The sequence below is a fragment of the Puma concolor genome, chromosome E1, assembly GCF_028749965.1.
Source record: "Puma concolor isolate L17-30 chromosome E1, mPumCon1.1.hap2, whole genome shotgun sequence".
Classification (NCBI taxonomy): domain Eukaryota; kingdom Metazoa; phylum Chordata; class Mammalia; order Carnivora; family Felidae; genus Puma; species Puma concolor.
The window spans coordinates 36,510,965-36,538,276 of NC_141680.1; the positions used below are offsets into that span (position 1 = coordinate 36,510,965).

The 27,312-nt window shown below is 39.3% G+C and overlaps 1 protein-coding gene across 12 annotated transcripts; it reads right to left on the reverse strand.

Annotated features, from left to right (window-relative positions):
* On the reverse strand, positions 1–26,686 carry LUC7L3 (LUC7 like 3 pre-mRNA splicing factor). Of its 12 annotated transcripts, none has more exons than XR_015244070.1 (13): positions 26,442–26,684; positions 15,404–15,470; positions 12,358–12,397; positions 11,165–11,309; positions 10,726–10,800; positions 9,646–9,750; positions 7,498–7,659; positions 6,823–7,106; positions 5,614–5,774; positions 3,369–3,494; positions 2,073–2,213; positions 1,862–1,967; positions 1–515 (listed from the first exon to the last, which is right to left on the reverse strand). XR_015244070.1 is itself a non-coding variant. In XM_086686961.1 (13 exons), the coding sequence occupies exons 1-12, from the start codon at positions 26,538–26,540 to the stop codon at positions 1,387–1,389; spliced, it is 1,410 nt and encodes a 469-aa protein (XP_086543087.1). In that variant the 5' UTR covers positions 26,541–26,686; the 3' UTR covers positions 1–515; positions 1,346–1,386. The 12 variants fall into 12 exon arrangements, 9 of the variants coding, with proteins under 9 accessions (XP_086543087.1, XP_086543085.1, XP_086543086.1 ...); XM_086686961.1 differs by lacking the exon at positions 3,369–3,494 and adding an exon at positions 1,346–1,411 and having other exon boundaries at positions 26,442–26,686; XM_086686959.1 differs by lacking the exon at positions 3,369–3,494 and having other exon boundaries at positions 26,442–26,686.
* Between the last annotated feature and the right edge of the window lie 626 nt (positions 26,687–27,312).

The following is a 27,312-nucleotide window of genomic DNA, read 5'->3' on the forward strand; positions in this document are numbered from 1 at the left end:
TTCAGAGTCAATAGCTTTATTAGAAAAGATTAATACTAAAACTTTTCAATGACAGAGACAATCAAATTTGTAACAGAAAGTCAGAGATACTTTATTTTCACTTCTAAATCCAAAGGCTAGATAGAGCAGAGTTGTAAAAATGGAATCCCACTTAATCTGATTCACACAAATACTAACGTTTAATCCTGTTTTCAAAGTCCAAGAATGAAAACTTGCAATTAAACACTGAGCAAGCCACATGTTTAGGTAATATTTCTTAAAAAGTCTTAAAGAAAACAATATGATACAGGACCTAAGTTTTCAGTGGCATATATATGCTATTAACACGTGTTCTGAAATCTGGTAGGTCACGTCAGTCCTGAATTAATTTTTAATAAAAAAACAAAACAAAACAGAACAACTAACTGAGCTTTCTACTTTTCTATGCCACTATAGTTTTCTTTCACCTCATTTTAATGTCGATCTTCATGTTATGCCGTTTTCAGGTTTCTTCCAGAAATCTTCGAACAGTTGTCCTACAATGCAAAAGTTGGGGAAAAAGGATAATTAGACAACATGTAAAAGGCAAATTTTTATGACTAAGTGTTGGCCCAGTCACTAACTGCTACTTAACATATGGACACGGAACGTCTGTATTCTTTGTAAGTTATCAAGGCATCAGCGTGGTCTTAAAGCCCTGTGCCCGCGTGTGCTGGCCTATGCGTGAATGGCTCACACACGTAACACTACACTGCTGTCCTAGAAGAAGAAAGCCATTGACAAACCAACTACTTGGTACTCCCTTTCCGTAGAAATCTTTTATCCCAAGCCACTAGCCCAAAGAATGAATAGTTTATAGGTTTTCAGAACTCATAAAACCTAACTTTTAATAGTTCTTTAAAAACCCAAATTCATTCTACATGATTCATCAACTCTTTGTATTTCACAGATTGAAGGTGTCTGCCTCTGCCATCCACTGCTGCTTGAAACGTCTCAGCCAGTGACTATTCCTAGGGATCTATGGCTGCCTGCAGATTCTCCTACACCGTAGGAAATATTAAACACATACCTCTTAAAGACTTGAGAATTGCATTGAGTGTAACAAGGCGAATAATGTGAAGTGTTTATTGTATTTAAAATTCTTTAAAGATATCTAATTCTGGGCACCACTGCATCCCTACATACAGTTGAAAAAAAATTCCATTCTGTTAACATTTGATTTATAAGTTTTCACGCAATACACAAAAAACCCCTCTGTGCGTCTTGTAAAGAACAAAAAAGATACACAACAGTTAAGCGTAAAGATCACAGGCAATAGCATTCAAACATGGATGTGGGTAGAGAAAGGAGTACCTGGCATGAGTACCTGCTTAGTTTGACTGAATCCTTGATTTTTAATTTGGCTTTTCATGGGCCGCTCACAACACCAACGCTGTGTGAGGTATGGTAGTCAGCTGCAATAATTCATAAACCCTACACTTCCATCAATCCAATGCTACTGGCTCTCGAGTTACAGAACAAACTGCATTAGAATGCAAGGCAATAAAGCAAAAAACTAGAAACATCCTTGACAAAGAAATACTAGCAGTTTAATTAAAACAAAGTAGTCCAACATGTGCCTCAGAAATATTTAAGTTGTTAAAGCATATGTCTCTGCCAATGTACCAACACAAGATGGACTTAATACCAAAAAGAAAAAAAAACAGTTCAACCTTTTTATTAAAAAAAAGAAAAAAAAAAGAAATGACAGCAAAATCCCTAAAAAAAAGGATAATTAACTTTTCAATGGCGACTACATTACAAACGTGGGCAGTAATTTCCAAAGAGGCACACTAATGGGGGCACGAGTCTGCTACAAAATAGCTGAGACAAAACAATGTACCTCAAAATGTTTTGCAGGACTACACTGTCTTTTCCTTCAGAAGATGCTTTTGTATGTCTTCTTACTCGGCTTAGCTCCGTCTTCGTCTGTGCATACTTACGCTGCACTGCCAAACAGTAACAAAAAGCCCTAATCAAAGTGAGAAACAATACACTTACCTCTGTCTGATCTGAGGTCTTATCAGATCAGTTTTAATTGGACTGAGTGTCACCTTCAGATTTAATGTCTTCACTGGTCCCATTGACCTCATTCTTAGTATCACTTTCCTTTGATTCAGTGTTTGTGTCTTCACTCTGTTTTTCTCGACTACTGGACTTCACACTACTTTTTTTATCATCAGATCCCCTCTTTTCTGCCATAAAAGAAGACATTGATCGTGGATTTTAAAGTAAAATACAATACACATATGACATTTTGAAAAGCGAAACAATTGAGAGATGAAAAGACAATTATTTCCCACAGACTGCAAGTAACACAGTTTGGCGAATCTATCAAAGGGATAAAAATCGGGGAGCACCATACGGGGAATTAAGAGGGTCAAAGAGTATGCAAATTCTCTCAAACTGGTGAGAATCTACTAAGTACGGGCAACTCCAAATCACTGCAGGATCTAAGATGTAAGTAAATTTCATCTGGGGCGAGGAACATCAAAAAGCAATGGGAAGGGTATGAACGGTAGCACACAAGAACTGTGTTCACACAAAGTGAGTTACTAAGGTAAAAAGTAAAAACAGTTAAACATTTAATAGGCCTGTTTCTCCAACTGTAGATTTGGTAATGCAACAGACTACTTACATATGTATCAATCTGAACACCTAAGAGGAACAAGCCCAATGAAAGAAAGTGGACCTTAGATCTCAATCCAAGCACTGAACTTTGCTAAGAAAGTGCTTTGCTAAGAAAAGTAATATAGATGCCACCTCAGAGTTGTTTTTCCAAAAGGAGAAATTAAAATTCAACTCAGCTGCGAATGAAGAACGAAAAAAGTAAATCTCAACTTTTTCTCCTACTGTTTTCCTCGTAATGGTGAAACCTCAGACTAGGGGCAGAAAGTGGGATGTGGAGCAAGAATATTCCAGCTTTTTTAGTTCCAAGTATTGCCTAACAAAAGATTTCTACAGAAAATGCTAACACAAACTACAAGCCTCCTGGAAAAATTGTTTTTCCCCTTAAAACTAAGTTAAGAACAACTGGTCTAGCAGAGTAGTCCATAGACAGAAAGATGTTTTAAGAGAAGCACAACCCTTTACAGATTCTGGACAAAGTTGTTAAGACACAACAGCAAGTAACTAGGAGAGGGATGGTAATGCAAACAAAATATGGTGGTGGCAGGGGGCGCTCATTCAAAGAATGGAAGAACTGAAGATCTTATGTGAAGGAGCAGATTCAGTCCATAAGACTTGCAAAATGCACACGAAGCAATGTCCAAGTAGCTGACGGCAGGACTTGCTCCATGTCTGTCCGTCGACTCAGGAGAACTGAGCCAGTACAGTGTGCTCTAACTGACCTTGTGGGCAAGTCCTCCCTTTGTGCCTTATGGGCTTCTCCGGTGCACGGGTAGCTTCAATGAGGAAGAGTCGTCTTGTTGCCCCGTAGAGGACTAGTAGTCAGTCCAATAATCTTATCTTCTGCCCTATGTAGATATGGTAGATCTTAATAGTCCTAAGGACACCCACAAAGTGTGGTGGATTTCAGGGCTATGGATTAAAGAAGGAAACTCTCTGACAAAGAGAGAACCTTAAATTGGTTGGTGTTAAGAAATATAGGTCTGTGTAAGAAACCACTTTTCACTGTGGCGTTCAAGTACTTCCAATCACAGCACCTGGAGTAGTGACCTCCCACTTACTCATGTGCCATTATCAAGTGCTGTTCCTGCTCAGAGTTCGGGCCTTCGGTCATCTGTATACCTAGGCGTGCCTCAATGGTGACATGGCATTTTCAAAAGCCAGTAAATCATATCACTTTTAAAAGAGATCCCCAAGTTCAAGACAAATCTATAATGCATTCCCAATCTTTCAAGGTGGACCTGATGCAGAACTTTCTCCAAATCAAGTCTTCCCTCCTTCCTCCGTGAAAATCTGTCCATAATCCAAACAACGTAGCTTATTCTACTTAAGCAAAGGTTTTTATTAAATTCTATCATGTCACCATTATAATTAAGATTCTATTACAGCTATGCAATTCAGGACATCTTTTTGCTCCATCCAGAAATTATACAAACACGTCTGTTTGAAGGCAAGCCAGTTGCATCTATTGCTCATTTCTGATCCCGGACAGTTCTGAAGGCTAGCTATTGTCCCTGGGCATCAATCCAACTATTTTAAGCGACACAAAGGGAATATAGCAAAGAGCTTTAGTTCTCAAAGAGAAGTGATTAATTTGATCTCTGACGCCCATTATCTGGCTCTGGAGACTGGACCCCTCACCCAAAAAACACATTTACAAAGTCTTGCAAAAAAGGCTGGGTGAAACGTTCTAAACTAATGTAAAATCAATTGATAACCCTTTGTAGCAACTGCCTATTGAATCACAGAAGTAATTTCTGGACTTAAATGACAAATAATAAAGCTCGTGACAGCAAGTTTAAAAAACTGTCGTTTCCTATTTAACATTTGCTCCAGATGGTAGAAAAAACAACATATGTAAATATTTTTAAAAGAAAAGGGATACTTATTTCAGGAAAAATAAAAGCGTAAGATGAAAAATATATGTCCACTGTTTGTGTGCTGGCATTTCTCTAACTCAGTTTAACAAAAACCTGAGTCTGGCCCAAAAAACAAAAAAAACCCAACACAACAAAAAAAACCACACACAAAACAAAAACCATAGAATAGTTCCATAAAAGAAAGAAACGAGTATCACACAAAAGTCCAGTTTAACAAACTCAAACACAGCAGCACGTATGTTGGGTGATCTAACACGGACACCAACAGGCAGGACAGGATGGAACAAGCAGAGCCAAGAAAATTAGAAACAGGCCCTTGCTCTCATTCCTAAAAACCATGCAAAGCGGAACAGCCCATTCAAGACAAAATGAAAGATGCTCAAAAGATCTAAAGAAAATACAGAAGGGAGACGCTGATTTTCAAAGACTGATCTTTCAGTTAAGACTAAGCTAAACAATGAGAATATCCATGTGAAAACATGCCAAAGACAATATAAGAAAGTCCATTAACAGAGCAGTGACAGTGCATTCCAGTCACCAGAATGCCACAGAAAACCAAAGGGAAAGGTAGAAAGGAAAGAGCGTGTTGTTTCAATAGAAAACACAGTGAAGACGTACGTAAGATACTCAACTTCTGCAAACTTAGAATTACGGAGGTAAATGAAGGCTGCACATGAGGACCAACGCAAAATAGCACACTTACTCTGCAAGACATATTATGGAACACGCAGCAGATAAAAAAAATGTTGCCAATAACCAAGCTAATAAATTCTACAGCCTTATAATCCTGAAGAGTAATGCGATACTTGGAAGAATTGAGACGATAAACCTCAGGTTAACAACTGAAGGATGTGGTTTTGGCATGTTCTAAGAAAACACCAGGTCAACTGTCACAAGTCAGAGCAGGAGGGGAAAATAATGCCTGCCTCCTACTGAATGGTGTTGGTTCTAAGTAAAAAAGAAGATAGCTTGAAATGGAACTCTGCCTATCTCCAAAGAAATGTGAGTGCAGAGAAAGGAGTGTTAAAATAATCTAATTAATGAATTAAATCTTTAATTAATGAATTAAATTCTCACATAAACTAACCTTTCTCCTTGGATTTTCTATCTTGTTCTCTGTCCCGACTTTTGCTCCTGTGCTTATAGGACTTTCGATCCCGGCTTTTTGATCTTCTTCGATCCCGACTACGAGATCTATGTTTTCTTTCTGATCGATCATGGCTTCTGCTTCTTCGTCGATCTCTGCTTCTTCACAATTTGAAATAAAAGGAAAGCAACTTCAGCTGACATGACAATGAGAAAAACCTTGCAAAAATTATGTACTATTTAATAATTAACAAGATTAAGCAAAACTTAGCTTTAAAAGGCAAATGAATAGAATCCACTACTAAAACATATGTACAGTAGAAATCTTAAGAAGTTACTGGAAATCTAACTTCAACTTTTCAAATAGTGCTAAGATAGTTATCATGGTCTTTAAGACTCCTCTTCAATCGTTAACTCTAAAACAATAAAACCGATTTCATTTTTTGTGTTTTTAAAGAATCAGTTACATAACACTTTATTTTTAACTTTTTATGTTATTTTATTTTATTTTTGAGAGAGAAAGACAGAGTGTGAGTAGTTGAGGGGCAGAGAAAGAGGGAGACACAGAATCTGAAGTAGGCTCCAGGCTCTGAGCTGTCAGCACAGAGCCCAATACAGGGCTCAAACTCATGAGCCGTGCCATCATGACCTGAGCCAAAGTCAGATGCTCAACCAACTGAGCCACCCACCGGCCCCTAATTTTTGTTTTAGAGGGAGAGAGAATCCCAAACAGGCTCCACAATGTCAGTGCAAAGCCCGACGTGGAGCTTAAACTTACAAACTGTAAGATCATGCTGTGAACTGAAATCAAGAGTTGGGCACTTAACTGACTAAACCACCCAGGCACCCCAGTTAGGTAACACTTTAGTTCTTGTATTAAGCGTGGTGTCCTCCAAAGTAAATGTACGTAATTTTACCCAAAATAACTTATAATTTAAATGTCTTCTTAGAATCAATGAGAAAAGAAACAAAGAGACCATCCAGCTGCATGGACTTCCTAGTAAGAGCACATCAAACCTCCTTAGACAGGTGAAATAGCAAAGAAGTTGCCTTGAAGATGGAGTGGCTAACTGACTCCACTCTCATAATCTATTCTAGTCTTTGACAATACTTGAGAGCTTCCCAAGGACCAAGGAAATAACATTAGTAATCACTACTGTTTATTGCACACTCGCTCTATGCTGGGCACAGTCTTGTGTGCTCTATGTACCTGCTTCGCCTTCTTTCTCTACTTCGTGATCTTTTGTGGTCCCGAGACCTGCTGCATCTTCGGTCTGAGGTTCGGCTTGAATGCCGACTTCTTGAACGACTTCGTTTTCTTCTTTCTCTGTCTCTAGCCCTTTCTTTCTCTCTTTCTTCCTCTTCTCTCCGTCTTTTCCTTTCTCTTTCCTCTCTTTCTCTTTCCCGTTCTTTTTCTCTTTCTTCCCGTTCTTGCTTCTCCTTTTTTAAACGCTCATCACGATCAGGTTCTTCAGTTCTTTTTCTTAACTTTTCCTAAAAGAAATCAAGTTCAATTTTTATAAACACCCTTAAAGACTCTGTCAAACAAGGGCTGACGTGTAAAGCACGTGTAAATCAACTTATGGAATCTGATATCCTAAAAGAAAATGTAGAAATTCCAACACCATGTTTGTATGCAAGATAATGTTACTTGACAAAGTCCTCAGGGATAGGCTTTCTCCCAAATTCCTGGCACGGAAGCGTGAAGGAATTAAAATGCTTTGATATTATTCATTAATAGCAAAATTTTATAGGGATTATTACGGTTTCAAATAATACACATCAACAAAATATCCACAAGAGGCTTATGTCTCTATGTGATCAATTTTTAACCACACTGAAGTACAGTACTAGCTGTGGCTAAAGTGCATGCTTGAAAGCTTACTTTTAATTCTTCAACAGTAGCTTTAATTTTGGCATATCCCATGTGCTGCTTTCCCATCAAATGGTCATCTACCCGGGACTGGGCATCTCCGACTATCAAAAAGGCTCCACACACTTCACAAACTTCCATTTGTTTTTCTTGGGCAGCAAAACTTTCAATCGTCTGAAATGACAAATCAGTTATTATAAAGAGTATCTGAGTGAGAACAAACAAATCCAAAATATATACTTAAAATTTAGAACAGAGTTCTAATTTTGTGCATTTCTCCAAAGCCATTAATACTGAGTACCAACTGGCCAACTTTTAGAGCAGGGAACAAGGCAACAGCAACCAACTTTCCATTATCATTAAGGAAGTGTGGAGACCCCGTCCCTCAACAGTAACTAGTCAATTACCCACACCACCTTGAAAATGGTTAACTACCTCTCAGAAAGCTACCTATTTTAGTCTGAATTCCTTTCTTAGGTTCAACAGGCTAAAGGTGTGGCCTCCATATTAAAAGTATTTTTAAAGGGGGCTTCTGGGTAGCTCAGTTAAGCATCTGACTTTGGCTCAGGTTATGATCTCATGGTTCCTAAGTTTGAGCTCCGTCATCAGGTGAGCAGGAGCCCCACTTCTCTCTCTCTGCCCCTCCCTCACTTGCACCCTCTCTAAATAAATAAATAAATAAACAAACAAACAAACAAACAAACAAACAAACTAAAAAAAGTATTGGGGGGGCGGTTTCCTGAGCTCAGCAGGTTAAGCATCCAACGCTTGATTTCGGCTCAGGTCATGATCTTACGGTTCCATGGGATCAAGCCCCACATCAATGGGGCTTGGGATTCCCTCCCTCCTTCCCTCCCCCGCTCCCAATCTCTCTCTCAAAATAAACAAATATTTAAAAAATACAAATAGGGGCGCCTGGGTGGCTCAGTCGGTTAAGATTCTGAATTAGCTCAGGTCCTTATCTCACGGTCCTGTGCTAACAGCTCGGAGCCTGGAGCCTACTTCAGATTCTGTGTCTCCTTCTCTCTCTGCCCCTCCCCCACTCATGCTTTCTCAAAAATGAATGATGTTAAAAAAAATTTTAATGAAATATATATGTGTATTTTTTCAAGAGGCCCCTAATCGGCTCAGCAGCAGAGCATGCGACCCTTGACCTTGGGGCCATGAGTTCAAGCCCATGCTAGGCACAGAGCTATGTAAAAAAAAATTTTCCAAAATGCTTAGGGAACTGAACTCACTGAGCATAATCTGTACATATCCTATTCAATATATGGGAACCAATGACCAATTATTTTCTACCATCAACACCCAAAACAGGTATATCACATTCTCTAATATAAAACAGTAGAAGATACTTTGAGTACACTAATTTTGAGCTAAGGTAAATATATATGGAGTAATTAGGGATGCCTGGGTGGCTTAGCCAGTTAAGTGTCCAACTTCAGCTCAGGTCATGATCTTGCAGTTCGTGGGTTCGTGCCCCAGGTCGGGCTCCGTGCTGACAGCTCAGAGCCTGGAGCCTGCTTCAGACTCTGTGCCTCCCTCTCTCTCTCTGCCCCTCCCCAACTCCTGCTCTCTCTCAAAATTAACACACACACACACACACACACACACACACACACACACACACACACACACACACACACACACACACACACACACACACACAGTAATTTATCGGAACAAGAAAGCAAAACCCAGGCCCAAATGAGTACACACACACACACACACACACACACACACACACACACACACACACACACACACACACACACACACACACACACACACACACACAGTAATTTATCGGAACAAGAAAGCAAAACCCAGGCCCAAATGAGTAGTCCTAAGGCATGGGCTGGCATGCCAGTACCTAGAGGCTTGTTTTTGTAAATAAAAGTTTTATTGGAACACAGCCACGTCAATTTGTTTATACACTGTCCAAAGTTGCTTTCATAAAATAAAAGCCGAGCTTGGTAGCTGCCAGGGATCTTCTGGCCTGCAAACCTGAAGTATTTACTGTGTGGCCTTTTAAGATACAGTTTGCAAACTCCTGATTTAGGACGTTAGAAAATTGTCTACAAAGATTCTCAAGTAGCAACAGGTCGTAGTAATTCACAGTGAAGAGCCTGGATAAATCAAAATGAGGTTGCTACTCACCGAGGTCGTGGATCTAAGCAACTCTCTCTCTTCTTTTAACTGTTCAACTAATTTCATCATTCCCTGGGCTTCTTCTACTTTTCCTTCAGATCCTAATTCTTCAATCTAAGAGGGATTTAAAAAAAAAAAATGCAGTCAAGACTCCTTTCTAACCAAACTACCTAAGTATTTTTCCATTCTTTCCCAAGTTTCATTAGCATTTAGTGGTTGTTTTGGGTCTTTTGTCTAATTTTGTTTATTGAAGCCTCTTTGGGTTAAATTTACCCTTTTGATTTTTTACAGCATTAGTAAAGTGTATTTGACATGCAATAAACTGCATATTTTTAAGGTGTACAATCTGGTAAGTTTTGATAACCATGAAACTAACACCATCATCTACATAATGAACACATCCATCACCCTAAATTTGCTTTGTAGCACCTCCTCCCCAGGCAGCCACTGATCTGTTTTCTGTCACTACAGACTAGTTTGCATTTTTTAGGATTTTATGTAAATGGAATTATGTACTTATTCCTTTTTTCGGCCTGGCTTCTTTCACTCAGCCTTAATTATCTTAAAATTCACCCACTGTTACATTCATTTTTATTACCGAGCCATATTCCACTGCATGGATGCATCACAGCATTTATCCATTTGTCTACTGATAGACATTTGAGCAGTTTCCAGTTTAAGGGTTTTTGCCAATTACAAACAAAGCTGCTATTATACAACCCTGTGTAAACATATGCTTTCATTTCTCTTGGGTCAATATCTAGGACTGGAATGACTCATGACGCATCTTAACTTTTTAAGAAACCTCCTCTTTCCAAAGTGGCTATACCATTTTTAGCTCCGACCAGCAGTGTATGATAGTTCCAGTTTGCCCACATCTTCATTAACACTTGGTATGGCCAGTCGTCTTAGCTTTAGCCATTCTAACAGAAGAATGAACAGTAAGTGTCTCATTGTGGTTTTAATTTGTATTTATCTAATGACTAATGACTTCGAGCATCTTTACATGTATGTATTTGCCATCCCTTTATCTTCTTTGGTTAAGGACTATTCCAAGGATTTTCTGTTATTCACATATACAATTCTTACCTGCTGCAGGAGTACATCAATTTTATCTGTTAGAACCTGAATTTTTTCTTCATTTTTGCCTGTTGGACCAGCTGCCTATTGAAAAGAAAATAAATGTATTATCAGTAAGTAAAACACAGGAATATTCAAGCTCTCACATACCATACATAACACTTGCATTCATCCGTTAAAATACTGAATCACAAGGATAACTCAATTACCTTCAAGTAGTCAATTACATATTTTATCAGTTACTAATAATTAGAAGAAAAATCTTAATGATTAGCAAAATCAGTACTACTAATAAAGAATGAAAAAAATGAATGCCTTTTAAGTTTATGTCATTCTAAAAGAACACAAATTAATGAACCTGAACACAAGTTTCAATACTACAGAGGCCTCTGGGTCTCCAGAGAAAAGGGACATATTACAAAGACTAACAAATTAATTTCATACTCACCCCAGAAGACTGCTGGTTTTGAGATAATGCCAAACGAGCATGGCCTCGTCTAATTCTACGTTCTACTTCTGCAAGTAAGCTCTGCAGGTATCGCAAAAAATCTCTCTCATAGCCAACTTTCATAAAACGAGAACTCTTCTCATACCTGATAAGAATAAACAAGCGTTACTTTCTTTCCACATCTTTATCCATTAAAACTCACATATTCTCTTAACTATTTTTGTTAATGTTTATTTTTGAAGAGAGAGAGCATGAGTGGGGAGGGGCAGAGAGAGAGACAGAGAAAGAGAGACAGAGAGACAGAGACAGACACACAGACACACACACACACACACACACACACACACACACACACACACACACACACACACACACACACACACACACACACACACACACACACACACACACACACACACACAGACTCTGAAGCAGACTCCAGGCTCTGAAATGTCAGCACAGAGCCCGCAGCAGGGGTCGAACTCACGAGCCATGAGATCATGACACCCAACCAACTGAGCCACCCAGGCACCCCTTAACTAATCTTATACACTGCTGTATTTACTCTGAAGGGTAAATCAAGTATTTAAGAAAATTTCTAGTCCCTCAGCTTGGTAAAAGGAAAGTAGTACTTAGCATTTTGTCTGGTTAAGAGCACAGATAAGGCAAATCTAGGTGCTTCGCCAGCTCTACCACAATACTAGACCTGTGACCCTCGCCCCAGGATAAGTCTCATTTATAAAATCAGGGATTTTAAGGGGCGCTTGGGTGGCTCAGTAGTTTAAGCATCCCACTCTTGATTTCAGCTCAGGTCATGATTCCAGGATCATGAGACAGAACCCTACCCTGGGCTCTGTGCTGAGCATGGAGCCTGCTTGGGATTCTCTCCCTCTTTCTCTGCCCCTCCCCACCTCATGTGCACACACACCTTCTCTCTCTCAGAATAAATATTAAAAAAAAATCAGGGCTCTTAAAAAAAAAGATCAGGATTTATTAGTATTTAAGCATATAGTATGCACTCATGTGGTGGCTAACTGTATCATTTTTGAAGCTTTGACTTTCTACCATCCCACCTATTGAATAGAACCCCAACAAGACATTCATTTTATACTAATTGCAATTATTTCTTTAATCCTTGTCCCCTTTAAACCAAATAACTGACCAAGGGGAAAGGACCTCAAAAGACAACTTACTGTTTCCGAAGATTTTCATCATGAATTTTCTCACATGGACCTGAAAAAAAAATGAGAAATGTAATGTATAAATTATTGGGGATGTTAACCTTTCCTCTTGCCAAAACAAAAGAAATTTCTTTAAAAAAAGATCCATTTGATCACTGAGTAGTCTGTACACACCTAAATTGGGCCTAATGAATCACAAAGCAATGTGCCCAAAGTAAACACATAAAAATTGTTCCCATTAATCTTCAAGATCAGTATAACGGAGAGCAACTATACAGTAAGAAGAAAGAAGAGGGAATGCATGGAAAGAGAAATCATTCCTACTGCCACCCAAGAAAAAAACTGTAATGAGGGCCAACCTGCTGATCTTTTACTAATTTGGGGCATCTGCAAACAAAGCCAAAGAGTACAAGAATACTGACCTAGTCCCACCCCCACCCACCTCCAGAAGGCAACAGATTTTAACCACGTCACCTACGCCTTCCGGAATTTATTTCCATATTTCTAAACAATTTTGCCTTTTCCTGGTTAATCTTAGACATCAAAACTTTAGGTTCAATAAACACTTTATATTTTGACTATACAAGTACTATTACTTGCTGAGTCCAACAAAAGGAGCATTATGAGGACTTATGATATACTTCGTACTTTCGCTGGAATTCTTTTCATTTGCTTAATTTTCTGTATCTCCAAATTCTTCTCACTTTAATTCAGCTACAGAAATTCCCTCAATACTAATTTCTCTCAAGATTCCAAATCTATCAGCTTCAATTTCATCCCTGGGCTTTCTGTTCTGTTTCAATCCAGCTGCGTATTTTCTAAACTCACTGATAAGAGTTGTCATCCTGAGAGGTTCCTTTTCTGGTCTGCATTGGATGCAGTTTACTGGATCTCTTGTTTTTCTCCTTGGTCTTACACTCATGTGTCGGTGGAATTTCCAGAGAAAAGAATCATGGGAGATAAATTTGCTGAGATCTTGCATATCTGAAAATGTCTTTTTTTCACCTGCAGGCTTTGATGTTTGGCTATATAGCTAACCCAGTAAAAAATATATTTTCACTCAGAATCCTGAGGGTGTTTCTCCAAAGTCTTCAAGCGTCCAGTGCTGTTACTGACAAATCTGAGGCCATTCGGATTCATAATCTTGTGTGCTCCTGGCCCACCCCCACCATTCTGAAATTTCAGTGGTGTGCCTTGGGATGGATCTTTTTTCATCCAGTGTGCTGAGCATTTAAAGGACACGCTCAATCAAGAGACTAACGTCCTTCAGTATTGTAGAATTTTTAATTTGCTCTCTTCTGCTTTCTCTAGAATTTCTAATTAGTGTTGGACTGATACAATTTTGTCAAATTTTAGTATTTTCTGTGCAATCACCCAACATTCCAGCAAATTTCTTTGACTTTATTCTCAAACCTTTATAGTGATTTTATTCAGATTTCTCCAGTCCTAATTTCCAAGAGTTCTTTTGTTTTTCAAAAGGTCCCTTTTTATATAGCATCCTATTTCTGATGTCCTCTCTTATTTCTCTGAAGATACTAAATTTAGTTATGACTTTTAATATTTTAGAGTGCCTGGCTGGCTCAGTTGGTAGAGCATACAACTCAGGGTCATGAGTTCAAGCCCCACGTTGGCCACAGAGCTTACTTAAAAAAAAAAAAAAAAAAAAAAGACTTTTAATACCTTTTCTTCTCCTTCCCCCCTTATCTCTAATTTCACTAAACTTTTTTCCCCCCTCTTATTGGTTTTGGTTAATCTTTTGTTTTGAAAGTTTTCTTCAAAGGCCTAACTTGGATTCCTTGGCTGGAAAAACACTTCCAAAATCTAACTGGAAGTTGGTATGCACAGGCAGGGTTTATCAACAAATGGGCTTTACCACAGGAAAATAAGGCAGCAAAATTCTTTTAGGAGATTCCCCAAGGGTCAGTACCTGTAGATCACTTCTCTGGAACTGTTCACTTTCTCTAAAGACTCCTCTTCTCTTCTGCCTGAGGAAAAACATCTGGCTGTATCCTTCTAGGAACAGGGCAGAGGAAGGGAATGGGAAAACCCCACTAGTAAGAATATAGACTTAACTCTCTTATAAGTCTCATTTTTACTCACGACTGCCCTGTGCTATGTCTGGAATCCCAATATCTAGATTTGTCCAGTCCTAATGTGCTTCTGATGAGCTGGGCAAGCATCGTGCTTAATGAATTAACTTCTCTTTTACGTTTCTAAAATGATACTAATTATGTACCATTGTTGGGAGAAGTCACTCAACTGGGTTTTTTTTTTTTTGCAATCTGTGGTTCAGATGAACTACAGTCTCAGTGGTCCAATTTCTCCAGAAAATAACCCCCTAGTATCTCCAGGTTGTGGGGGTAGAAGTCGAATCACCAGATGCACAGGTCTTACGAGTCTCTCCAGGGACATTTGGCAATGCCTTTTTAGATGTTTTTGGTTGTCACACTCAAGGGCTACCTGCATCTAGTGGGTAGAGGCCAGGAATGCTACTGAACGTCTTACAATACACAAGACAGCCCCCCCTAAAACAAAATCATCCAGCTCAAAATGTCAAATGTCAAGGTTGAGAGACCATGAACTAGACTAATTTTTAATTTTCAGCCCCATGACTATGTTCTAGGGTACGTGGTACCTCCAAATCCTGAGCCTGTCCAAGGTTCTGCTGATCACTCACTCACTTCCTTTTAATATTCCCTTCGGCAGACTTTTAGGGTACAGGGTTTCTCTGTTGAGTTTGCTGCTACTATTCCATCCACTTGTCATCTTCCAAAAATTTGTTGACATCTCTAATGTTATCTCTTCTTGTTTATACCTTTCTTGTTTTTAAATTTTCATTTTAGTGGAGGGATTTGGGAAGGAGTGGAAATAGACATGTATGTTCATGTAAGCTACCGTGTTTAACTAGACTGGCATTTATTAGTATAAAAGTCTAAGCCAAGAAAGAAATTATTTTATCAACAAACCTTATTTAAGAGAAAAGTTTTCAGAATTTATAAAGTACAAGTTTTTATTTTAAATCGTAATTTGATATAAGTTACATAGAAAATTTACTTACCAAGATCAGAACGAGTGTTTGTGAACAATTCCGCAGGACAAAAACCACAGAGATAATATTTACAAACCTAGTGAAGAAAAACAAAGGTATTTAAATTTTTTCAGTTGTTCAGTTTTAAAACTATATTGGAAAAGGGTACGAAATAACTATTTTCTCATTTTTTAACCTTCATCTTTCAACCAAATAAGTATAAGAACAGGTTCGTTTGTTAAACCCTGTTAGTTTTTAAATTCGTGACTTTCCAACTCCCAGATTTCACTAAAAAATGTCAGGATGAACGAAGAGTCACCAGAATTTCCTACTATCTACCTTTTTTTGTTTAATGTTTATTTATTTTTGAGAGGGAGAGAGAGAGAGAGAGGGGGAGAGAGAGAGGGGGGGAGGGAGGGAGAGAGAGAGAGAGAGAGAGAGAGAGAGAGAGAGAGAGAGAGAGAGAAAAGGGAGGAGGGGCCGAAAGAGAGGGAGACACAGAATCCGAAGCTGGCTCCAGGCTCTGAGCTGTCAGCAAGAGCCTGACACGGAGCTCGAACCCCTGAACCAGGAGATCATGACCTGAGCCAAAGTCGGATGCTTAACGGACTCAGCCACCCAGGCGACCCTCCTACTATCTATCTACTTTTAATCACCGCTCTCCTCACAAAGCAACAACAAATATGGGAAAGATATCCACAAGGGAAAATTTTAACTTTACTGAAAACAAAAAAAACCCCTACACTGTTATCATCGTTCTAACCCTGTTAAAGACCAGAACCAATTTACAGATTAGAATTTGGAAATCACTGTCTAAATTACAAATAACATTCATATAAAGTAATCTGGGTGGGTATTTTCCTTTAAGAGATCCTGTAACAAGCCCTGAAACGCCCTGGATATTTTCACACACGAGCACTTCACTAAGCGACTCCTCATGGGCTCCTACAGTATAAGCAAAGACTATTAACACGAAACTGACTTTTAATTCTCTCCATTAGTACTTACTCTTAACTCCTTCAGATATATTCCAAGACTGCCCTAGCTGATTATTTAATTCTATACACTGCAAACCAAAAACTAAAAACTGTTAAGCAAAATTCCAAAATATCTCCTTCTTTCTTATACTACTTGTTATTAGGTAATTAATGTGCAACACTGAAAGGTATGAAAAGAAAAGGTATGTTAAATTTAAGAGAATTCTTTGTAAATACATAGGACTGGATGTTAAATTTGAAATTGAGGGGTGCCTGGCTGGCTCAGTCAGAACAGCATCTGACTCAGTCTCGGCTTTGAGTTGGAGCCCCACGTTGAGTATACAGATTATTTAAATAAAACTTTAAAAATCAATCAATTGGGGCACCTAGGTCGCTCAAATCAGTTAAGTGTCCAACTTCAGCTCAGGTCACCATCTCACAGTTTGTGCGCATCGGGGTCTGTGCTGATAGAGCGAGCCAGCTTCTGTCTCCCCCTCTCTCTGCCCTTGTCCCCACTGCTCTCACTCACTCTAAAAATAAATAAAAATAAACCTAAACACACACACACACACAAAAGGAATAAACAGCTCTATGGTCCCTCTCCTGACTCTAAAATACAAGTAAACATAAACTTTTTTCTAGGCAGGAAATCATACAATTCTTTTTGGTAATGAAATATCAATACAGTACTTACTGAATCTTAGTTTTAATATTTTTCACTGAAATCAAACGGACCCAGATCTGACTCTGGGCTTTACCTGTGGCTTACCTTTTCTGTAAAACTGGTGATTACTACTAAGCTTCAATGTTTGTCATAAACTGATACATGTTGTTTTTTAAAACTAAAATATTTCTAGTTTACCATAAACCCTAAGTTTCATTTATACAAATAAGACTTTCTCAGAAATAGTAGATTCTTGGGTGCCTGGTCAGTGGAGCATGTGACTCCTGATCTTGAGACCATGAGTTCAGGCCCCACATTAAAAAGAAATTAAAAATAATAAATAAATGTAGATTCTAAGTGGCCAAAACTCTAAGTCTAAATGTTCTATGTCAGTTTTTACATAAAACTTCAATAAAGTATTTTCAATTAAATAAACACATTCTCAAATCTAATTAAGTACTGCATGGGATTTTAATTTAAAGTGGCAGTTAGAGGGCCCTAAAGAAATTGGATCCCAAAGATTACAGGTGGGCATTTTTGAAATATGTCCACATTCAAGTGGAGATCAAAGAAGCCCAACAGAAGGAACTCTGGACAGTGAATTCAGATTGAACAAAAAAGTTCTTTTTCTAAGAGTTTTTTTTTGAAGATAATGATTCTGACTTTGGAGGAACTATGGTGATTGGCAGTGGAAGGAATCACATGTAAAATTCATTAAATAAAAACTTATTGAGGGGTGCCTGGATGGCTCAGTCGGTTAAGCGTCCAACTTTAGTTCAAGTCATGATCTCATGGTTCGTGAGTTCAAGCCCCATGTGGGCTCTGTGTTGACAGCTCAGAACCTGGAGCCTGCTTCAGATTCTGTCTCCTTCTCTCTCTACCCCTTCCCCACTCGTACTCTTAAAAATAAATGAACATTAAAAAACAAAACAAAAAAACTAGGGCGCCTGGGTGGCTCAGTCGATTAAGCGTCTGACTTCAGCTCAGGTCATGATCTCACAGTCTGTGAGTTCCAGCCCCGCGTCGGGCTCTGTGCTGACAGCTCGGAGCCTGGAGCCTGCTTCAGATTCTGTGTCTCCCTCTCTCCCTGCCTCTCTCCTTCTCATGCTCTGGCTCTGTCTCTCTCAAAAATAAACAAACATAAAAAAACAAAAACAAAAAAACTTACTGACTTTAAAGTTAAGTTAAATAAATAAGCAAGCAAGCAAACAAATAAATAAAATGCCATTTAGGGGCACCTGGCTGGCTCAGTCAATCTGTGGAACATGTGACTCTTAATCTCAGGGTTTTGAGTTTGAGCCCCACATTGAGTGTGAAGATTACCTAAAGGAATTTTTTTTAAAAACCCTTAAAAACTAAAGTCAAAGGGGCATCTCAGTGGGTTAAGCAACCGCCTTCGGTTCAGGTCATGATCTCATGGTTTGTGAGTTTAAGCCCCCACATTGGGCTCTCTGCTCTCAGCATGGAGTCCACTTCAGATCCTCTGTCCCTCTCTCTGTCTCTCTCAAAAAATAAACAAAGTGGCATTTAATTTTAGATGACATTTTAATTTTAAAAAGTAGAAAGTGACACTTCAATAATAATTTAAGATTATGTGCTAAAAACAATGCTAGAAATCCAAGAATGAATTAAGACCTACTCTTCAGGAAGATCAGTCTCATCGAAGACAATCAAAAACAAAATATAGTGTACTAGAATATACATGCAACACCAGACACAGAAGTGAATTTAGTCAGGACTGTCAGGTCATCACAGGTGGTGAAGCTTGAACTGGTTCTTCAGTTCAGAAGGAGAAAGACTGTAAGGCATTCTAGGCATAAGGAAAACAATATGTGAAAAAAGATTATGATAGTATGAAATGGGGAAGTGTAAACAGGTATGCTTGGAGAGACAACACAGTGCGGAGCTTGAATCTTGGCTCACACTTATCCATTGTGAACTATAGACTAACTCTTGGTTTCCTCATCTAAAAAAAAGTAGACAACACTATTTCATAGCAAGATTATAATATTTAAATTATATGTTTGTTACATGAGGAGAGGGGACAAATTAGTCTGATTTTTACCATACTGGTTTTTTTTTTAATGGTTTTACACACTATGGACACCAACTAAGACATGCCTACCAGTGGGCTAACCAGGTGCTACCTAGAATTTAGTCCAATCACCCCATTTAAGAGATCAACCACATGACCTGCCCTAAAAGCACCTCGCTATTTACAAAATCCAGATTAGAAGCCACTTTCCTGGGGCACCTGGGTGGCTCAGTCGGTTGAGCGGCCGACTTCAGCTCAGGTCATGATCTCACAGTCCGTGAGTTCAAGCCCCGCGTCGGGCTCTGGGCTGACAGCTCGGAGCCTGGAGCCTGTTTCGGATTCTGTGTCTCCCTCTCTCTGACCCTTCCTCCTTCATGCTCTGTCTCTCTCTGTCTCAAAAATAAATGAACATTAAAAAAAAAAAATTAAAAAAAAAAAAGAAGCCACTTTCCTAATCCAGTTCTATGTGCTCTTTTCCACTCTTCAATTCTCCTTAAGATACCGCTGTAACATGACTGGTACATCAAAATATGTTACTCTAGGGGAACCTGGGTGGCTCAGTTGGTTAAGCATCCATCCACAAGACTCTTGATTTCGGCTCTGGTCATGACTTCATGACAGCATGGAGCCTGCTTGGGATTTTCTCTCTACTCCTCCCTCCTCGCTCATGGGCTTGCCCACGCTCTTGCTCTCTCAAAATAAATACACTTAAAAAATGTTATTCTACCCATTAAACTCTAGCTACTTAGACTGCTTCTTTTCTTTTCCAGGAAGAGAGTGAGAGAGAGCACACACAAGTGGGGGAGAGGGGTACAGAGGGAGAAAGAATCTCAAGCAGGCTCCAAGCACAGCACAGAGACTGCTTGGGATTCTCTCTCCCTCTCTGCCCCTCCACTGCTCTCTCTCTCTCTCAAATAAAGAAAGAAAAAAAAGTTGGACCCTCAACTGACTGAGCCACTCAGATGCCTCCAGACTGGTTCTTTTAAACTCTCCCCAGGGACTAAGGATCTTTAACTAAAAATACTAACAGTCTTTTATTCAGCAAATGTTTACTAAATGTGCATCATGGAGCTAACAATCTGATAACCAACGGTGGGACAGGGAGGCACCAAGGGAGTGGGGTGACCAGGATTCTTGTGATTTATCTTCTTGATAAATCTAAGGCAACACCACTGACCAGAAGAGTTCAATCTCAATAGCATCCTTTAGTGAATTCATCAGCAGTCAAGAGAAAGCAGAAATAATAATCAATCTTGGAAATCTGACTAGAAAATCTGAAACGCAAATTCCCATATTAAACAAAGTCAAATTGTCAAAAATTAAAACAATATCTGGCATTAGATACAGTGCTGTGACAAGGATACTCCAAACATACTAGAGGGCTGTGGGACAATTTGGCAGCGTCCATCAAAATGTAAAACGTGCATTTACTTTAGCCATCACCTTTCTAGGAACCCATCCTACAAGTGACTCAGCTATATGTACTAGAATGTTCTCTGCAGCTTAGTAATGGGAAAAGAATTAGACATAATCTACATACCCACCAGAGAACAAAAAGTTAAAAATTAAGGTAGATTTTTTTCTTAAAGATTTTTATTTTTAAGTAATCTCTACACCCAATGTGGGGCTTGAACTCACAACCCTGAGATCAAGAGTCACATGCTCTACCAACTGAGCCAGCCAGGTGCCCCAATTAAGGTAGATTTTTATGTACAAACAAGGAAAAATGCCACAATGGAAATTAAAACTGTTAAAAATATAATTAATTATATATTACATAATATTACGTTAAGCTATCTGTAACTTTCACTTACGTATGTATACACGTCTATAAACATAATTACATGTTATGTAATTTACATTAAGCTATCTGTAACTTTCACTTACATATGTGTATACATCTGTAAATTATCAGGAAAGGCACAGAAACACACACACCAATTTTTCAAGTTTTTCAGAGGGATTTGGCAATGGGGAGGGGAGGCAAGGACAGGCTTTCACTATTTCCAAGTTAAATTTTAATTTTTTATAGCAAGCATGTTTACTTTGGTAAAAAATACTTTTAATGGTGCTAAGTTCAGAGGGAAAACTTGAAATAATAAAATCAACTCCCAATTATTAATGGAATCAGTATTTAAATGAGATTATTTAGTATAAAGAACACTTACACATGTTAGGAAACTGAAGTATAAATATCTAACTCAAACTATGCTAAGACTTACACCTTAACAAAAACAGTCGTATTTTTTTTAGCACTCACTTCTTCAAGGCACAATCAATTCTGGTCATTTATTTAGACCACTTCTAATCACAAAAGTATGTTACGAATACCTTATTTTTTGTCTTTCTATACCCACTTGAATCAAACAATATTAATTCTCCCTTGAACTAATCAAATATTTTCAATGCTATCTGCATTATTTTTGTTAAACTGCTTTCCCCAAGTCAGTTGAATCCCTAGTTGTTTCTCACCCCAACAGGCCATCTAGTTATAATTTTACAGACAGTAAAGTCTTCCAATCATTAAAGCACATGGAAATGTCTTTACAGGGGCGTGTGGGTGGCTCAGTTGGTTAAGTGGCCGGTCTCTTGGTTTCCCCTCAGGTCATGATCTCACCATTCTTGGGATCCAGCAAGGACAGCATGGAGCCTGCTTAGGATTCTCTTTCTCCCTCTCTTTCTGACCCTCCCTCATTTGTGTGTGTGTTTCCTCTCAAAATAATAAAAATAAACTTTAAATGTCTTTAAAGACACCTACAAACATAGGTCTCCAGCTAAAATCCTATGAATGTCTTAAAAGAGTTTCTTTGGTATTGTAAGTTATTAACAGCCTTGGACACATCTTTGGTTCCACGATATAACAAGTTCCATTTTATAAGCAAATTCTAAAGAGAATGAATTTATTCAATTTCTATTTCTGGTCATCTAAATACTGGCATTTAAAATTCATCATGTTGGCAACAATCTGATATTCCATCTACTGCTTAAAGCCTTTGTTCCCCAATGTAATTCAGTCCCAACTTTTAACAAGGCTTACAAATATCATTCAAAACCAGATTTCTGCCCATCTATCCACATCCCCTTCTCCAACAAAAGCAACAAGGCCTCCAGCACTATTCACAATTTCTCAAGCCTAAGATCTTCTCCAGCTCCTAGTAACATGTCTCCTCTCCCACTCCCTGAGACTAATTCCCAGTATTTAAGAGCCACTTTTAGATGCCTTTCCCAACCACCCCAGTCTAGGTTATTAGATGCCCCTCTGATGTGTGCTTTTCAAGACGCTATATGTGTTCTATTGTGGCACTTACCACATGTTACAAAAGCACATTTACTCTTTTATATCTGTCACCAGACTGATGGTTCTCTCAGGCCAAGTGCCCTATCTATACTATTACAGTTCTATTCTATATTTTTGTTGAATAAATGAAAACAGAAAATATGCCCAGCTTACACCTAAGAAATGAGAAAATTAAACATATTTCATAAAACAATGAAGCACTATTATTACTAACTTAAGCTGTCTCCCCCTGTGAAGAAATCAATTCTAATGATACATACGCACATTTTCCCTGAAGCAAATATTAAAGAAATACCTAACATTTTCAGTGTGATAACAGTATAGTGGTTATGTTCTCTTGAAGTCCTTACATTGTAGAGATATATAATGATGTCTTTAAAGCTTAAATGAGAGAACTGCTTCAAAATAAAAGGCAGAGAATATAGTGACTATAATACTGCCAATAATAAATGCATTAATGTGGCATTGGGCATAGGCACACAATTTATTATAGTATTTACTTCTGTATATGTTTTGGGAAACTGCAAACAACAGTTATGTACATACACAACACATAGACTGCTGCCAATTTGGAGAAGCCCAACACTTATGTACAGTAAGACAGGAAATGCCTGCATTTCTGACAAAACGAACACTTTGTAACTGAATGAAAACTATCCAGTAAAATGCTTACATTAGATGTCATGAGCTATAATGACTAATTTTTGTTGTCAAAGTTCACAGGTAAACATGTGGACAGGATTGTTTTTCTTTTTCAAACAGCTTTCAGTGTCAATGACAATATCTGTTAACATTCTGAAGATTTTAGAAAAGAACATTTAGTTCAACTCCCTCCATGAATTATTAAACCCCCACTGAGCAGGAGGCATACTTGAATTTGATAAATGATGAAAGAAATCTCACTTTTTTTTTTGAGAGTATGCGTGTGCACAAGGCGGGGGGAGGGGGAGAGGGAGGGAGAAGGGGAGAAAGACACTCTCAAGCAGGCTCCTTGCAGGCCTCAATGCGGGGCTCCAACTCACAAACTGTGAGATCATGACCTGAGTCAAGGTCAGACACTTAACTGAGTGAGCCACCCAGGCGTCCCAAGAAATCTCATTTTAGAGTTAAGCCAACAGTTAAATATTTCACTTCCGTATTGAGATCTACAATGTAAAAACCTCAATTTGAACTACAAAGTTCCTGTTATATCATATAAAAGATACTGAAAACTCTAGACCAAACCTTAACACATCCCCTACAATCTGAGCTATTCAGATAATTAGAAAGCTATTAATGCCTTCTCTGACAAACACTGAAATCTTCCCATGTGGACACCCACTGAAAGATGCTCACACTAGGCAGTTAAAATCGTATGCTTTCCTCATTACTGCAGTTGTTCAGAATTAACAGAACTGCTTAATGCAAAAATACTAATAACCTCAAGGAAATGTAAAATATTAATAAGCGAGGTAGCAGGATTATGAATGAATCCTTGGAATGGCATTAAAGCTGATTTGACTTTAGCTGAAAACTACTTTCAGACCCAGAGGTAGCAATCAACAAAGAAGGTGGAAATGCCTGTAAAACTCCAGTAAAGCACTTTCCAAGATTCAATCAGGATAGTGGTTACATAGACACCATAACAAAGGAAAGGTCGATAATTTGCATCACAGATGCATCCTTCACTTAAAAAGGAGCTTCAAGTGCTACTAAGTCACAATTAAAAAACCAGGACTAATCAAGTGGGTGAGGAAGCTGTAGTTCACAAGCTTCAGAACGCATAAGGCCATTTAAAGAAAATCCAGATTTCCAAGGTTTTCCCTCAGGGCTACAAAATCAGTATCTCTCCAGGGTGAGGTACAGAAATCTGCATTTAAAACAAATTCCACAGGTCAGTCAGATACAGACATCCAAGAACTATTTTTTTAACCACTAAGGTAAAGTTTCCATTTCAGCTGTTAAACAAAAGGACCCCACCCAGATGAAACAGCTTTTCCCATCTAGTGCAAATGTAGCAAAGAAAAATTTCCAGATAGAATGGGAATGTAAGAATATTCTGAAATATCAGGTTGCAGTATCCTGAAACCCTTACAGTATATGCTGGGGTTGTCCATTTTCACAGGATTTTACCACTAACAACCAACAGCGTAAGAATATGCAAATGACCCGGAAGTGATGCCACGAGCTTCCAGAGCTTTATTATACCCCAGAGTAATTGAGTCTTATTTAGAAGAGGCCATGTGCTTTGTTCCAGGTCAACACCAACATTCTCCCTGCAGACATAAATCTGAAATACCAGTAATTGGCTTTTCAAATCCCTTGATCGAGAATAAAGTGCAACCTGTCATTAAAGGAATAAATACCTTGGTGACAAGCACTAAGAGTTTAAATCAACAAGAAGCACTAAAAGTGAAAGATCATAGCTGAGATGACAAAACCTAAGTCGCTATTCTGAGAGCCTTGCTGCTAACTAAAAGCAATGCTCAATAAAATACAACAGGAAAACAAAGTTTCTTCACAACACGTGTTCAAAACCAAGGAGGCGTAGACATTAGACTGCTCTAGTTGTTGAGCAGGCAATCAAAAGCAATTTTCTCTTTAATCCAAAATAATGTCCAAAATGTCCTATTTGCACATCAGCTAAATTGTAATTTTGTTTTGTTTTGCAAAACAAAAGATTCCCAAGTAGTAAAGAAAAAATGACTTCACTGTGACAAACAGATGCCTAGAAAGAGGGTCAAAACAATCCACAAAGTTACTCGGCTTCCTATTTTAACATGCAGAGAAAAAACCCAAATATAAGAAAGAAAGAAAAAAAGAAAGAAAAGCTTTTAAAAAGCTTCACCTCTGCTAAGTTCAATGACAGATGCATGAATTTGACCCCACACAATAAATTCTACTGCAACACTTCCTACTACTTTGGAGTCAGGCAACACCTCAATACATCTTTAGCCACTTATTTTTTTAAGATCCTGAAAGGATTCATCTAGCACCAACTTGTTTTCCTGCATCACAAAAAAGAAATTTTACTAAAGCCTACATTAAAAAAAAAAAAAGAGTAAGCAACTTTTTAAAACAGCTTAATTGTTCAACTACACTTCATATTTTGACTAGCAACCGCCTTTAAATTACCACGTTGTTTGGTTATAACCGCGAGCTAAGTAAAGTTAAAATCTACACCTGCTCTTCAGGTTAAGACCCAACATAAAACGTTACACCGCATGTTCATAACACTTGAAATAGACTGGTTATCTGCAGAGAGTCACTTTCATAGAATCGTGGAAAGTGAACACAACTACAAAGATTAGGTTCAGTTTCGCCACTTAACTTGCCAAGAGACCTTGGGTAACCTCTCAAGACTCACCTGTGAAAATGGGATTATAATATTTACCCTTACTCATAAGGTTAAAATGACCAAATGAGTTTTTATTCAAGTATAATTAACAGTGTTTTATTAGGTTCAGGTGTACAATATAATGATTCAACAATTCTGTTTCTCAGGGCTCATCAAGATACGTGTACTTGTATCAAACGAGTTTTACGTGAAAGAAAAAATCTTGACAACCATCTACATGAAGGGCTTACTAAAACGTACTGCTATCAAACAGTATCTGTTTATCATCATGGTAAGCCCTACCAAGTTATGACCTCTTAAAATTTTATTTCCTCATATAAGCGTCGAAATTGAACTATCACTAAAGTAATAGAGTACCACGGTTTTTACCACTAATCCTGGCCAGAAATTTCAGTCTAAATACGACGCTCAACCCAAATAACGGAAGAATGTGCCCTTTTCCCTATCTTATAATGAGGTGAAAACTCCGGAGCCTCTAGATGTAATAAAATCCTTTCCCGCGTTTCCCTGCCTCACTAAGGTGCTCTTCAATTCTGCCAAGGGCCCTCTTCGACTTCCTAGGTACTAAAACAACAACAACAAAAACAAATCATCCTTCATCCCCAGACCCGGGCGGGCTCCTCCCTCCCGCCACAGACTCACTCGTCCCTGGCGCGGCCCGCGCCCCAAATCGCGCCGCGGGCCGGACCGGCCCCGGCCCGCGCCGCTCCCCTCCCCCACGGCACCCGGGCACAGACCCAAGGCCCGCGGGACTTACGCTCTCGTGGTCCCACCGCACGTTGCTGCGCTTCTCGTCCGGGGCGAGGTTTCGGTCCCGGCCCATTAACTCATCCAACAACTGCGCGGCCGAAATCATGGTGCTTTTCTCGGGCGGCTGCTCCCACCAGCCCTGGCACCCGCTAAAGAAAACGCCGGCGACACAGTCGCCAATCCCTTCGGCCTGCTCGCAGGCCGAAAAGCCTCCTCTAAAGAGGAGCCGATAAGACAAAATGGCCGCCGCGCGGCCGCCCTCCCAGCATGCCGTGCGCGCGCGTGCGCCCGCTCGGACACGCCCAGGCCTAGGAGGTGTGGACGGGCCCGCTTCCGCCTGCCGGGGGGCGGAGCCTGCCAAGGCCTGGTCGGGACTCCGCCCCTGCCCCGTGGCACCGCCCCACTTCGCGCCTGGCGGAACTGAGGGTCACGCAGCTCCACAGCGCTTCACGCCTCCTTCCCTAGGCGGTCGTCTCTTGCTGAGCTCTTTCGCAAGAAGCAATGGGAGGCTACGTGTTGAAACCTGGCCTCCGCTCTGAAATGGAGAAAGGGGCAGTGTCTCCCTTCGCACCAGGCGGTGCGGTCTGTACCATCTTCCAGTGGAGGAAACTGAAGATCTGCACTCCGATTCCGTGTTCCGACTGCGGTGCTCCTAGTCACTGCGCTCGCTTCCTCTTCCACCTGGTGATCCTCCCACCCCGATTCCCCTGATCAGGCAGAGTGTGGAGATTCAGTCATGCACCTGATGACCTCCCAGTCGAATTTTTTAAAATTATTCATCTCTTCAACAACAGTATTTACCGTGTGCCAGGTAAGCTTTTGAAGCTTGAAGCTAAGCTCTGAACCTTTCAGACACAGTCCTTGCTCCCCCAGACCTT